This window comes from Alosa pseudoharengus, unplaced genomic scaffold (genome assembly GCF_046254945.1).
Source record: "Alosa pseudoharengus isolate Yale_2024_CS ecotype anadromous, Long Island Sound unplaced genomic scaffold, YU_APseudo_1.1 YU_APseudo_1.1_scf_16, whole genome shotgun sequence".
In the NCBI taxonomy this organism is placed as follows: domain Eukaryota; kingdom Metazoa; phylum Chordata; class Actinopteri; order Clupeiformes; family Clupeidae; genus Alosa; species Alosa pseudoharengus.
The window spans coordinates 6,771,814-6,786,746 of NW_027468630.1; the positions used below are offsets into that span (position 1 = coordinate 6,771,814).

General features: G+C 43.0%; 1 protein-coding gene across 1 annotated transcript; it reads right to left on the bottom strand.

The window, feature by feature from the left end:
- Window positions 1–347: 347 nt before the first annotated feature.
- zdhhc13 (zDHHC palmitoyltransferase 13) lies at window positions 348–14,284 on the bottom strand. The gene is made up of 17 exons (XM_076286892.1): window positions 14,124–14,284; window positions 12,983–13,203; window positions 12,538–12,660; window positions 9,082–9,159; window positions 8,508–8,652; window positions 7,411–7,475; window positions 7,020–7,182; window positions 5,790–5,915; window positions 4,823–4,956; window positions 4,350–4,450; window positions 3,217–3,341; window positions 2,912–2,974; window positions 2,592–2,685; window positions 2,333–2,416; window positions 1,886–2,043; window positions 1,670–1,767; window positions 348–1,450 (listed from the first exon to the last, which is right to left on the bottom strand). The coding sequence occupies exons 1-17, from the start codon at window positions 14,145–14,147 to the stop codon at window positions 1,306–1,308; spliced, it is 1,947 nt and encodes a 648-aa protein (XP_076143007.1). The 5' UTR covers window positions 14,148–14,284; the 3' UTR covers window positions 348–1,305.
- Window positions 14,285–14,933: the final 649 nt, after the last annotated feature.

Below are 14,933 nucleotides of genomic sequence, written 5' to 3' on the forward strand. Positions count from 1 at the left end.
GGATAAGAATGGCATTTGCATCAACTTCACCAATATTTTTGGGGAGTCCTTAAAAAATTGAATACATGCTTGGTAGTGGGACCAATGGAAGGGATATCAAGAATCGACATCGACAATGCAGAGTAAAAACAGCACAATGTAGCACAGGGGCATAACATGAACAAGCACACGATCAACAAACACTAGGTAAATGTACCGCTACTTCAAATCAAACTGTAGTGCACTTCTTTGATTAGTTGGAGCAAAACATATCTGGCAGTGCAAGACCATGCAGTTGACCACCACAAGATCTTTACCTCCGGTACCAGACCAATCACCTTATATCTCAGCACAAGGCTTACCACAGGTTTAAAACAAGACATCTTTATTTCAAACCTCCCACTTGACTGAGACACAAACAGTTCTGAGAAGAGATGCTAAAAAGATGTGTTCATGACAGCAATTCACACCATGACAAACCGAAAAATAATCGCTGAAGTAAGCACTGTATTGCCTACCAGCACGAGCTGAAGATACAATGGCAGATGATGAACTTGTTAATAAGTGCAGCAGGTAAACACAGGAGGCATAGGGAATGTGCAAAAAGAGAATGCTGAACAGAAGCTGATATACACCAGTAGGTGAGAGTAGTGGTTTATATTGGCAGCGTATGCATTGCTCGTCTACAATATTGTAACTGAATGAGCTCAGCTCCTTCATAAACATGCAGTGGAATGTGGAGGAGAAGGCATTCTTCTGAACACGATGTGGAGACACACACACACACACACACACACACACACACACATCCCCAAACACTGTGCAGCGTGTGCGCAAATTTCAACAGGCAAGATTAAAAAAAAGCATTACAATGCCATTCAATTTGTATACAATAAAAAAGAATTTCAAAAAAGCTGTAAAATATATACCATTTCAAGATTGTTCATCTTACAAAGATCAAAATAGAACTGTCAATACATATAAAAACAATAATCAATTTGTATATTTCAAATATATTCAAAGCCGTTATAAGGCAACTTAAGATTATATACCCTTGATGTGTATGTACATTTTTCCTTTACATTTTACAGCATAAGGCAGATATCCACATAAAATACCATATATGGTCAGTCATTGTGTTCCCTTTACTCTCCATTTTGTTTTGTTTTTCTTTTAGAGTTCTCTCCCAATTGTTTACCAAAAAAGGTCAAAGATCAAATAAAAAATAAATAAATCCAACAGATCCACAGGTTGAAAGGCTCCTAGTCTTCTACGAGTCTTGGACCAGTCTTGACCAGTTAGCTTGGTGAAGGAGGGACATCAGCTTCAGACTGAGTCCGAACCGTTGAACATGGGGCTGTCCCTCCCCAGGCCCAGAGCATACTGCTGGGTCCAGTCCACCACCACGGGCTTGCACAGCCCACAGCAGCGCACCTGGAAGAAGTTCACCAGGTTCCGCAACACCCCGAAACTACACACAGAAAAGGGAGAAGGACAGACACACACACACACACACACACACACACACACACACGTCATGATAGTTAGTAAACATTTGCTAAATGGTTTGGGAATGGGACTTAAAAAGGCCATATGTGTGAAAGCAAGCCATGCTTATGAGCTCCAAGCGTCCTCATCAGTAGCATGAGCTGGTGGGGAGTTGGGTTCATCTGTGCCTGCGGAGTCTTACTTGTAGGGGTTCTGTCTCAGGGACATGGCTTGCGGGAGCTTCCTCTGTCGCATCATGAGGTTGGCTCTCTCCGCAGTGGTCAGCCCCAAGTAAGCCACCTGCATCGGACAGAGCACGTGGAGAAATGAGGTTACTGAAACGTCACACTTTCCTCTGGACCTCCAATGGCAGCCATGATATGACATGCAGGGGGGCTATTTCTGCAGCGTGGCGTACCTGGAAGACCTGCACGATGAAGAGGATGGAGGCCCAGGTGAGGTGGAAGAAGGCCACGCTGAACATGTAGAGCACCCAGGGGGAGCAGCCCACCAGACCCGTGATGGCCGCCCACAGCCCCTCCTCCGAGTAGTGCAGCGGGCAGTTCTTGGAGTAGTCTGACCGCACAGACACAACAACACTGCTTAATCAAACATACAAAAAACCCCACCGGGGCAGTGGACTAAGCCTAGTCTTAGACTAAAAGGGTTTTGTTTCAATGGAGTTCTCTGGAGTTAGTCTAGGACTAGGCTTAACCTACGTACAGGAAATCGGCTCACTGAGCTTTAAAAACCCAACCGGTGCTGGTATGCTGTTACTTGCGCTGGGTTCACATTTGACAGATCTTGTGGATTTGCTGTTGAAACTAAGTTGACTTGCGCTGGTTAGAATTCAGTCAATACTTACAAACGAGACTTCCGTAGAACATCCACACACACAGGAGACTGAGGGTTAGCAGGAAGAGGACAAAGAAGTGATGGTTCCTGGCACCTACACACACACACACACACACACACACACACACACACACACACACACACACACACACACACACACACACACACACACACACACACACGGGACAGAAACAGAGGGCACAGTAGCTGTTAATGCTGTTCAACTGCAGGAGGTGTGTATTAGAGAGCCGTCCCTGACCGGAGCTCACCAATGCAGCCGTTAATCCAGACGGAGTGGTGGTCTTGCTTAGCGATGCAGGCATCACAGTCAAAACAGTGATTGGCTCTCATTGGCTTTCTCATCTGTGATGCAAAACACAATGATCTCTGGTTAATTTGGCATGGGTGGGTATGACTATATCCGTCAGTCCCTGATCGCAATTTCAGGAAATAGAAGAATCATTGTTCTACAAGAATAGCTAGGAACCTTTCTAAAGGCCTGTCCTAAGACATTACCATCGGAACAGTACCAAAACATCCACAAAGACTGAAACGTTTGAAAAGAGTGATTTTGATTGGTCCCACTCACCATGCAGGAAGTGCAGAAGATTCTGGGGTCCAGGCAGCCAGCCTCAGCCAACACCACCACATTCTGCAGGGAACACCAAACACACACTCAACGGCCATTCATCATCTACGGGTCACCATACATATGAACCAAACATGCAGATCCAAAACCATTATCTCTCTCTCTCTCTCTCTGTGTCTGTCTCTCTGTCTGTCTGTCTGTCTCTGTCTGTCTGTCTGTGTGTGTGTGTGTGTGGTCTGTCTGTCTCTGTGTGTGTGTGTGTGGTCTGTCTGTCTCTGTGTGTGTGTGTGTGTGTGTGTGGTCACCTTCTTCTTCTCCTCCTCTGTGGCTTTGACGATGCCTGGGTCGGTCCTGGCACAGCGGAGGTAGTAGTACAGCAGGGCGGTCACGTTGAGCGTAAACAGCACCTGCACCGTAGCACTCGGCCCATGTGAGGACTACAGGTTAAGGAATATTACGCTCTTTCTTTCTCTCGCACACACTCTTTTGCTCACACACACACACACACACACACACACACACACCTCTGTATTAGCAGCAGTTAGTCTAATATAATACAAATCATATCTGAACCACAACATGCCCCCCCACCCCCCCAGACACACACACACACACACACACACAAAATGGAAAAATAACAAATTAATCGAAATGAAAACAATTCGCATGCCAACACCACTTTAGTATAATACTACATGGCTCAGTATATGCCTATGTTTCAGGCCAGTGAATTAACATGATGTTATTGGTCATGTTTTCCTCATTTGCATAAAAATGGCACGTATCTTTTGTATAGTATAATTTGTCACATGAGGCGTACATAAAAGGCCTGCTTATCACTTCATCTCCAACGGCAAATGGAGAAGTGCCTGAGCAATAAGGCTCCTGACATCTTCTAATGCAGATCACACCAGCCCCCACTACCATGCAGACTACTGAGGGGACTGCTCGTTTCAGAGATGAAATGGTGAAATTAAATGACACAGTGGGTTAATAAAGAAGGAGGGGGGCGGAAGTTAAAGCTTTCTCCTATCATCAGTATATCAGCTGGCTCATTTCCATTTCAGAACAAAGGCCATACGCAAAACCTGCATGCTGGTCAAGTCCATGCCAATCAAAATTGTGGATATCATACCTTTATCCCTCTGGAAATACCTCTGTTTAGCAGTGGTGGGCAAAATCAAATGAACATGTAATTGTTTAGATAGTATAATATCTATAGTCTATATCTATATAATATCTAATAGTAACAATATTGCTTTAAATAATTTTCTTTGTCTTCTTTTGTGTGTGCAACTGAAACCAAAACACCAGCCCAACCATTAACACAGCTGTAAATGAATACAAGTCTTCAGCGTACAAGACAGCTATTAATCTGACTAGAAGCACATGTCTTTGTAATTAGCCCAACTGGGCCACTGGACATGGGAAAGGATATCGGGAATGAAATACAAAAACCATGTGAAGAGCATCCAGAAGATGGATGCAATGAGAGCCATTGAGGGGATCTGGTTTCGGAGGCTGAAGCTCGATGTTTGTCTGGACAGGTAAACAAAACATAGCAGAGCACAGACTGTTAACATGCTTGGCACAACAGTGCCACCCTATGGTGGTTGTGAGTATTACAACAGATTTAACAAAATAAATCTAATGCACACACGATTCACAGGCCTGACAATAATTTTTAACATCTTCTCAGTCAGTATATCAGTCAGTAAAGGATTGAAGGATTGTACTCTAATAAAAACAAAGTGTACGCTGATGATAACTAGTTTCAGAATGAGTAGTTTAACGGCATCCTACAGGTCCTGTTCATCACTACTCTCTGTCGCAGATTTATTGTAAAGGAGTGTGTGTGTGTGTGTGTGTGTGTGTGTGTGTGTGTGTGTGTGTGTGTGTGTGTGTAATTACCGTGAGGCGAGGTTGACCACTGCGAGCACACATACCAGCAGCACTCCCTTGAGCAGCCAGGACTCAGAGCTCATGTCCATGATGGCCCCAACAGCCCACAAGACCAGCACACAGAAGAGCATCTGCAGGGGCACCTATAGGGGGCGCCACCACCACAACACCAGCAACACCAGACATGAGCACCCATACACCGGATCCCACTCAGACACAGAACCTGTGAACCTGCACAGAAAACCAGACTGCGTAGTCTGCTGCATCCTGTGTGCATCAACTTCCACTTCCCCCCCTCTAACAACTAGTTTCACTTCCCAAAATGACTGTAAATAAAACATTAAGAGGGCTAAACTGGGGTGAATACTCGGCAGGAAAAGACTCCGCGTTGTAGGTCAAAGAATAATTGAAGGCCATTAGCTGAACTAAATAAAACAGCGTAAGCTGTGGGTGCTTTTCCTCTCTCTCTCTCTCTCTCTCTCTCTCTCTTCTCTCTCTCTTCTCTCTCTCTTCTCTCTCTCTCTCTCTTCTCTCTCTCTCTTCTCTCTCGCTCCCTCTCTCACCTTATTTTTTTCATTGCTCTCTCAAGGGGTCCACAAACAAAGTGTGTGAAAATGGCTTCTGCTTTACTGCTTTAATACAAGGTTAATTATTCCCCAATGCCTTCGCTCGGCAGCAGTGCATTATCACACCCCCTGCTGGGATATATTTTCTATTTACTGCCTGAAATTAGACTAAGAAAAATGCCTTTACGGTGGTACGGTACTTAGTGAAGGACACGGGTAATCAAAGTTTTAATTTTGTAGAGGCATTAGAGAGGAAGATTTAGTGTGAATATGAGTGTGTGTGTGTGTGTGTGTGTGTGTGTGTGTGTGTGTGTGTGTGTGTGTGTGTGTGTGTGCGCGCGTGCGTCCAAATACACGGTGCATTCCTGGGTATCGATGTGTGAGGAGGATCAGCAGGATGCCATCCATACCCTGTACTTGCTGACGACTTTGAGGCACGCGGAGTTGGATTTGATCCTCTCTTGCTTGATGTGGTTGAGCATGTGAATGAGCAGAGGGCTGTGCACCTGGTGTGCCAGGTCGATCGGCGTGTGACCCTGCAAGAGCACACAGACACAAGAACAAGGTACATAACTCACAAGGCATATAGACAAATGCAGTGACGCTCCCATAGAAATGATCTACCATACACTACAGCATCTCCATTACACCAACTAAACTCTTGTGTTGGTATAGAAATAAAATAGGCTTGGCTTTTCCACACCAATTGTTTTTCAGAAGCCAGTAAAATTGGGCCAACGAATTTCACCATCAATGCCACTGACTAGGGGTGTAACGGTACTCAAAAATGTGTGTGTACTCAAAAGTCATGTCATGTCAAGTTTGAAGTCAGGGTTCGGTAAATTTTCGGTGCAGTAAGCCTGTAGGTACTGCGAACCTAAAATTCACTGAAAATATTGCTGATGCACAATGGGAATAGTATTTTGAAAAGGTGTCAAATGTTTTTTGAACATTAATTGAACACGGACATATGGTCCGCTTACTTAATATGTTTGTGTGGGAACTCGAATTTGAAACATGGTCCACAAGCAAAACATCTGGTGCACATCTGTATTGAACCCAACATCCTGTACCTAAATGGTTCAGTACGAATACGTGTACCTCTACACCCCTACCACTGACTATTCAATCTATACAAACTGGAAATACAGGTTAAGCTGTAGAGGCAGCTACACACACCTGTTCAGCAAGTCCTCTGATTTACAACTGAAACATTTTTTCAGAGCCAAACACAACAAACAAACAAAAATCCAACAACAAACAACACATGAATGTTTACGTCTGTGCCTGCAAATTCAGTCAGTTTTAGAAGTGTAACCATGACAGAAAACCAAAACAATTCCCATTTGCCAGTTTTCACAGGTTTCACACCATCACATCCTGTATATAAGATCAGACATACCTGTCTCATGGCAACTATACGGCCCAAGATAACAGACAGTAGGGCACATTTACACATTCCTTGTTCTCAGTGAAAGGTGAACACACAGACAGATACAGGTAGGGGAAACCAAAGAGTCAGTTATCCAATCAGCCGGTCAGCTAGCCAGCTAGTCTAAGGAGCCCCATCAACCAGTCAGGTAGCATTTGTCTGGGCCAGATAGGTGGCGGCAGATGTCTGCGTAGGCATGAGTACTTACGTTGCCATTCTCTAGGTCCACACTGGCCCCGGCCTCCAGTAAGATGTGGGCAGAGTCCACATTCCCGGCCAGCACAGCGCAGTGCAGTGGTGAGTTCCTGTTCACCTTATCCACAGCGTTCACAGAGGCATTACACTTCAGGAGGAAATTAGTGGGCTCGGGCCTACCATTGGGAAGATGGCACACATGGACACAAGAGTGTGAATTAATTCAATATACAACAACACACAACATAAACCTTTCTTCACAGCACACGCAGCTGCATATCATTTATACATGAACAAGTTCATTTCATTAGAGAAAAGCTCATCATAACAGTGGCCTTTCCTACTGTAATCAAGCTTATTTTCACATATGATCAGGAAAATGTAACAAGAATGCAATTACATACCCAATGATTTTCTGAGCAGCCAACATCAAAGAGGTTTGTCCATTTAGGTCGGGTACATCTACTTCCTAAAGCAAAACAATCAAGCACACGTGTTTTATTACAATGCCTCTCGTAAGATGAGCAACAAGACTCGAGACTGGTTTCCCATATATGGATTAAGCATAGCCTTTGACTAAAAGCTTTTTTAAGTGAAAATCTCCACTCAAATTCTCTTTTAGTCCAGAGCTTAATCCTTGTATGGGAAACTGGCCCTTTGAGTAACAGATTGTGTAGGGCCTATTCTGTGTGGGTGCGAGTTTGACAGCGTATTTTGACGATAGTGCATGCGCACTGTGGCTAGAGTGAAGTCAGAAGCACAAGTGGGCAGAGTCAGGCCTAAGTTAATTAATAATAGCTGGATTGAATCAGAATTTACCACTGGTTGCATGTGATTGGTTTATTCAGTTTCACTTCACCGGAAAATTCTCGCCCATTGCTCCCACCTTGACCTAGCATCCTACTACCTATAGACTTCATCATAGTTGGCCCCACAAGACTTCCGTTTTAACATTCCATATGTTATCTTGTTATCTTAATGCAGAGGAAGTAGATTGGGAACCAAATAGAACGTTCAAGGATACAAGGATACAAGGAAGTTTATTGTCACATGCATATAGTTACTGGAAGTAAGAAATGCAGTGAAATTATGTCTGGTGTCAGCCTATTTATGGGGGGGGGGGTAAAAAGTGCAGTAGAAGAGGGGTTTAGTAGATTAAGTGGCAAGGGCTGCATAAAAAAGGTGGGGGAAGATTGGGATTGGGGGGGGGGGGGGGGGGGGGGGCACCAACAAGGAGCACACAAGCACAGGGGCAAGGAAAAACTCCCTTACCAAGGAAGAAACCTTGGGCAGATCCACGGCTCAAGGGGCTAACCCAACAGCCAGGGGTCTTGGTGTGTGTGTTGGGGAGATGACAAGGAAGATGGGATAGTGTGCTGTGTATGTAGGGGAGAGGGGGGGGGGGGGGGCAGTGTACTGCAAGTATGGTGAAGGGACTTACTATTCAAGCATTGTTTTTGTTTTTATTGTTGAAAGGGTCTATATCGCTGCAGGGTCTCACCTGTCCTTTGGCCATGAGGTAAGCAGCGATGGGCATGTGCTGGAAGAGCACGGCCAGATGCAGGCTCCGGTAGCCCTCCCCGTCGGCCAGGGTGGGGTCAGCTCCATACCGCATCAGCTGGATCACCATGGCCAGGTGGCCCTGCCTGAGAGGGGTCAAGTGATATGAACATGTCACATGACCAAACAGGAAGAATAATAAAAGATTGCAAGAACACGTTTCATAAGCAAATAACACAAATATTATACAAATATTCCACACACCCCTCTCCGGCCATCCTTACAGACACAACCGCTTGAGGTCTCAATGCAACAAAGCTCTTTTTTTTATTATTTCACAATAAACATTACAACACACGTAAATCACAAAATGATTGCTCTATTTCACAGTTTCCACCAACATTGCGGTACCACTACATTTAAATCTTTGCCACTACCCTTCAGAAACTGCCAGTATGCTTGATGAACATGATTTTATGTATGCTTTCATCATGAAGTGCATCAAAGACGGTCAAAAACTGATCAAATCAACTTAAGATATGTTGAGGTGTTATAAAGCTGATTCAATAAATTACCTTATGGCCCAATGCAGTGGTGTTGAGTTTAGATCACCCCCAAGCTGGTCGATGACAGATCCTTTAGAGATGTAGTACCTTAAAAACAAATGGGCTTTAACTCTAGAAATCACATGTACTCTACACTAAAATGCCCAGACATTGGCATGGCATTGGGATTTGATGGCTGAGAATTTAAAAATGACTTGTTCAGGCCAACTTTTGCTTTTGAGACATATGTATTCTGCATATTGAGCCAAAGTTCATGTCATAACATTCTTAGAGGTAAGGCTGGTAAGGAAGGCTGGCTCTGTAGTGGGAGCTGAACTGGAGTGCATCACTTCAATATCTGACAAAAGGACCCTGAACAAACTGATCAACATCTTGGACAATGAATGTCATCCACTCTACAGCACTATTAAAAAGCAAAAGAGCTTGATCAGCTGGAGACTTCGCTCACTGCCATGCACAACTGAAAGGCTGAGGAAGTCATTTGTCCCCAGGGCCACTGAACTGTTCAATGCCTCACTAAAGGGAAGAGGAGAGATAGACTTCTCTGCTTAGTCTGTCTGCCACTCCACCCTCCCCATTTTTGAGTACTGACTGCCCACTACTGCTTTACTACTGTTTTACTAATGTCCACAGCCTAATGTTTTCACTACTGTTTTACTGCTATACTGTTTTTCATGCTATATTTACACACATGATCAATGGCTGCGGTCAGGCTTCTGCTACAATACTGAATGAATGAATGGCTATAACCCTATTACCTCAACCTGTTCTTGCACTGACATAGTTTTTTATATTACCTTGTCTACATTATACTTTACTCTCCTATTTGTCCATATTATTTATGCTGGTCTCTAGACCTTATTCTTGCACTGTTGCACTGTTGGACTAATGTTTGACTACTTTTTGCACCTTCACCATGACACTCACTCTCTTGAGCACCTTACCATGCACACATAACTAAAGGACTATGGTTGGACTACTTTTTGCACCTTCACCATGACACTCACTCCCTTGAGCACCTTACCAGTCCCGGCCCTGTCACTACAGCGTCTTATGCTTGATCACCCTCAAGCACATTGGACTTTTTACTTTTTAAATTTAATTTATATAGTATATTTAGTATTTAGTTTTGTTAGTTTTCTTATCTTCTACTGTCTTTATTGTACAGTGGAGTTTAGTTATATGTTTATACTTATACTTATGTTTACCATTTCTGCTGTAAGTGCATGTTGTGTGTGATGTCTGTATGCTACTGAGACCCTTGAATTTCCCCTTGGGGATCAATAAAGTATCTATCTATCTATCTATCTATCTATCTATCGAACCTACACACACGATGCCGCTGTAGATCACAGCATTGTTTTCGCAAGGTGTAGCCTAACATAGCCAGTAAGCCTAAAGCAAGTCTGATCACTAACATTGTAAACGTGCATTAAGAAAATAGCCTATATCGATCTATTTTGTGGCAAAGGCATGTGGTCATGATGCTGTGTGCATGATCGAGATAATGAAAGGCATCTAGCCCTACAACAACACAGCACAGCAAGAGATGAAAACCTCTGCTAAATGGATGCTCATCAGCTGAACCACAAAGATATTTGTCAACGTTGCAGTTAGAAAAACGTATCGGTCTACAAGCCAGGTCAGTTAACAAGTAAGATGAAGTGCAATATGATGCATTCAATCAGATACGTCCAAACGACCATTAGCTACAGTCGCCAGACTCACCACCATAAGTTAGGCCTACTCAACCGATCTGTCTGGCTATAGGCTACGTTATCCTGCCGTCCTAGCCAGGCTACCTTAACTGTTGATATTCCCTCTTAAGTTTTTGAAATTAGCCTACATGTCAGCAATCAGAGAAAGAAATTACGCTGCCCATGCCCACCTACCTCTTTAAAGTTTGGTTTTAACCAGGCTAGAAAGAAAAAGGCCAAGGATAATTGTATATCTTTTTAATAATTCGAATGGATTGATGATTGCTCTCACTCAGTTAGCCTAGTTCATATTATTGTAGCCTATACATTAAACTTAACATGTTGATCTGAAAGGATGCTTTTCACGAACATGAGTTAGCTACATAGTTCTCAGTACAAATTTCAAGTTTTTGCCTGAAATTGCACTGTGCCTATTTACAAGGGCATTGTTCCCACCTCTTTTGGGGTCAACCATCAAGTGCTGGACCTCTATAGAAAGCTGAGAACCTGTAGCTTTCGTAGGAAGCAGTCAAGATAACTGTGTGATGTACTGACAAAGAGCTACAGAGGCTAGAATATAGTTTTTTCTTTCTGCCGGATTACAAGCATATCTGAACTGACCACATTTCAGCCCTCTAGGTCACTTGATATCCCTTAGAAACACAACTGAGCCCTAGCACCAGGTCTTGTGAAGCTGTGTGCAAAAGTTGATCAATATAGAATGAAAATATGAGTGCTTTAGACTATTATTTGCCAAGGTATGCCCATGCGTTTTGTAAAATGCCTATGGATACTCCCCATAGGACTTTTTGTTATCCAAAATGCATACTGACAATCAAATGCTTACTGCACATGAACCCCTTTGTGTAGAAGCATAATCCTGGTCTCAAATGAAAGGTAACACTTTGAGGTTTCTTGTGGACTATTTAGATTGTATGCCAGGTGTTCTGATATAGACTGACTACACAAAATATGGAATAATTACAAAAAAGTCTCTATTTTTGCATTTACTTTGTTGGTTCAATGAGTGTAGATAGACTATACATCTGTACAACTAATATTGGATAATACAACATGAAGATTCAATTTCTATGGATTCTTGTGAATATTTCAGTACCCAATATGAGGCATCTACTTATTGTGCTGCAGCTACACTGCAGCCAGAAGTCAGGGTATCACCAAAAGCGGAGGAGGGGGAGGGGGGCATTTTGGATCAAATTTAATTGAGACATAATAAAATTAATCTGAGAATGTAAAGCACTATACAGATTGTACATGAAAAAAGTCATTTTTGGATTCCCAAGAGTCAAAGCTTTGAAATGGTGTATAACATTACTATGCTACATAGCAATATGGTGCATACAATTGATTTAGAATGATGGGGGGAGGTGGGGGAGGGGGGGTAACCGTCCCGCCGGCGGGACACTGAAAGTTATTTGGTTAGAAAGATCAGTAGGCCTACTTGGGCTCATGACGTAACAGGGCATTCTTTTGGGCTAGACCGTCCCATTTAAAACGTTGGTCCAGCCAGGTCCGGTCTATGCGGTCACAGAAGACCAGTGCTAGGTAGCACGAATGCTTCGAAGCATCCGGCCCCTGAAATGAGACACGCCCAATTAAGTTCTTGAAGATGTGACCAAACAGGTTTCATGAGATTGATCCAGAGATTATGCACAAGCACGGGCGGATATTAGTGTCTTTCTTTCCCCTTTTCATACATCAATGATGACAAAATCAAGACGTGTATAAACACAATAAATATACATACTTGACCAATTCTAAGCGGTTGTTGATGGCCGCCCAATGCAGCAATGTGACATTCTCTTTGTCTGGTTGTCTCACATCATACCCAGCTTCAATGAGTTCTTTACACCTGTCCAGGATTCCAAACCTGCAAAACAGAACATATCATGCTTACTTCCTGGTATCTTAAAAGTTCTGGTTAAATAATGAAATTTTAAATTGTGTACATAACTGATAAGAACAACACTTTAAGTTCTTTCTAAAAACCTCAACAGTTACAATGTGTGGGATGGTGATGTGGAATGTAACCTTTGTAACAAAACCCTCCCACCAGTATGTAAACAGCACCATGAAAACAAACCAAAAAAAAAAAGGAACGTCCTTTCACTATTTGTCATGTATGTGAAATTTGACAGCCTGATAACAAAGGCAAAGACTGAGTGCTCTACAAATCACACAATGTAACTTACTGGGTAGCTTTGACTATATCCCAACTGCTGCTGTCGTCCATGTGGGAACGCTTCTTGGGCTGTTGAGTTGGGTCAGTCATGGCCTCTCCCCTCTGCGAAAACTGACCAGGAAGGCCAGGCATGAAGGCCATGCCACCAAAACCATGCCCTCCCGGACCATGACTGTGGCCATGTCCGTGCCCACCGTGACTGTGGCAGCCATCACTCATGTGGCCATGTGACTGTATGAAATTAAATCAATCTTTTAGACATAGTCTCTACACATAGATCTCTATCAGAGCAACAATGTGTATTCAAATGATAGTTACACAAAAAGATTATTTATCATGCTCAGCGTTGTGTTAACAATACATTAGGCTATCTACACTAAAATATAGCCAAGATCTTATGTCACCATCTTGCTGTACATAAAGTGATCCCACTACATCAATTGCCTATGGTTCATCTATTACCCGGCAAGAATGTTTACTTCGTGGACAAGGGTTTATTCTGCTCTTGTATAGTGTAGAATACTATCGTGGTGTGGTTTCGAACAAGATACCTAATGTCGACAGCCCTTGTTTTTCACAGTGCTTGCACAATAACAGTGATGGACGGGCCAAAAAAGCTGTTATTCAGCCAAATGATTGTTACTTATTTAGCATGCTAATCCAGACAGCTAGCTATCAGTATCAGCAATTATGGTATCGTTGACGTGTGGAACTCTTACCACTGATAAAATGAAATTAGGTAGACTTCACAGAGCCATTTGCAATCTGTCACACCCATTAAGTGAATATTAAGAAGTTGTGTGATATTAGCGTAAATAACAAGTGGCTAAGGGAGAACGGGAGTTGATTTACTTATCCAGTTAGCATTACTAGCTTTAGCACTCATCTCATGGTTAGCAAACCATCCTAACTGTCCAGACTAGCGGCTTATTCATGTCAGAAAACATGTAAGTATGTGAGGTTAGCAAACAGCGATTCCATCATACAACCTAATTAGCTGGTTAGCTACCTAGCACATATGCAAAAGAATTCACTTTAACAGACAGTCAATTCTACATCCTGTTAGCTAGCTAGCTAGTAGCTAGACACCAGTTAACGTTACAGGATGCAACGACTGCAACGCCGACATTGGAAAATTTACAAAGACTTACTTCACTGTTCCCTTCCCAATCCATTGCGAAGATCTGTCAGATGAGGTATGTAATGTAACGTTTGTTGGCTGACACGACCAGCCTTATCTGTTGTTGGAACTATCTTCACCTTTACTTTGGCACCAGCATGCAGCTCCTTTCCCCTGAACTTCCTGGATACTTCCAACCCCATCCGTCCGCTGATTGGCTTAGAATATCCAAACAGTTAGCGTAGCAGTGATCCAGCTTGAAGCAGTTTCCTTGGCAACGGCCCGATGACCAAATGTATGGAATTGTGAGGATGCCAACAAACATCAACAATGCAGTTACAGCAAAGATCCTTGATTACTAGCTCCGCTTTAACCCTCTCTGGTTACAGTGCAAGAATAGAATTGTGTCTACAATAAAATACAAAAAGGTAAACAGCAATCAAAAATACTTACAAACTAAAGATTTACAAATTACTACAACATAATTCTTAATAAGCTAACAAACACAACAATAAAAATGTTAAAAGAATATTAAGTTAGGATACAAGGAAGTTTATTGTCATATGCATAGAGTTACTGGAAGTAAGAAATGCAGTGAAATTATGTCTGGTGTCAGCCTATTTGTGCATTAATGTGGGGGGGTAAAAAGTGCAGTATAGAAGAGGGGTTTAGTCAAGGGCTGCATAAGAAAGGGGGGATTGGGATGGGGGGGGGGCACCAACAAGGAGCACCCAAGTGCAACAGGGGCAAGGAAAAACTCCCTTGGGTAGATCCACGGCTCAAGGGGCTAACCCAACTGCTAGGGGTCTTGGTGTGTGTGTTGGGGGGATGACAAGAGAGA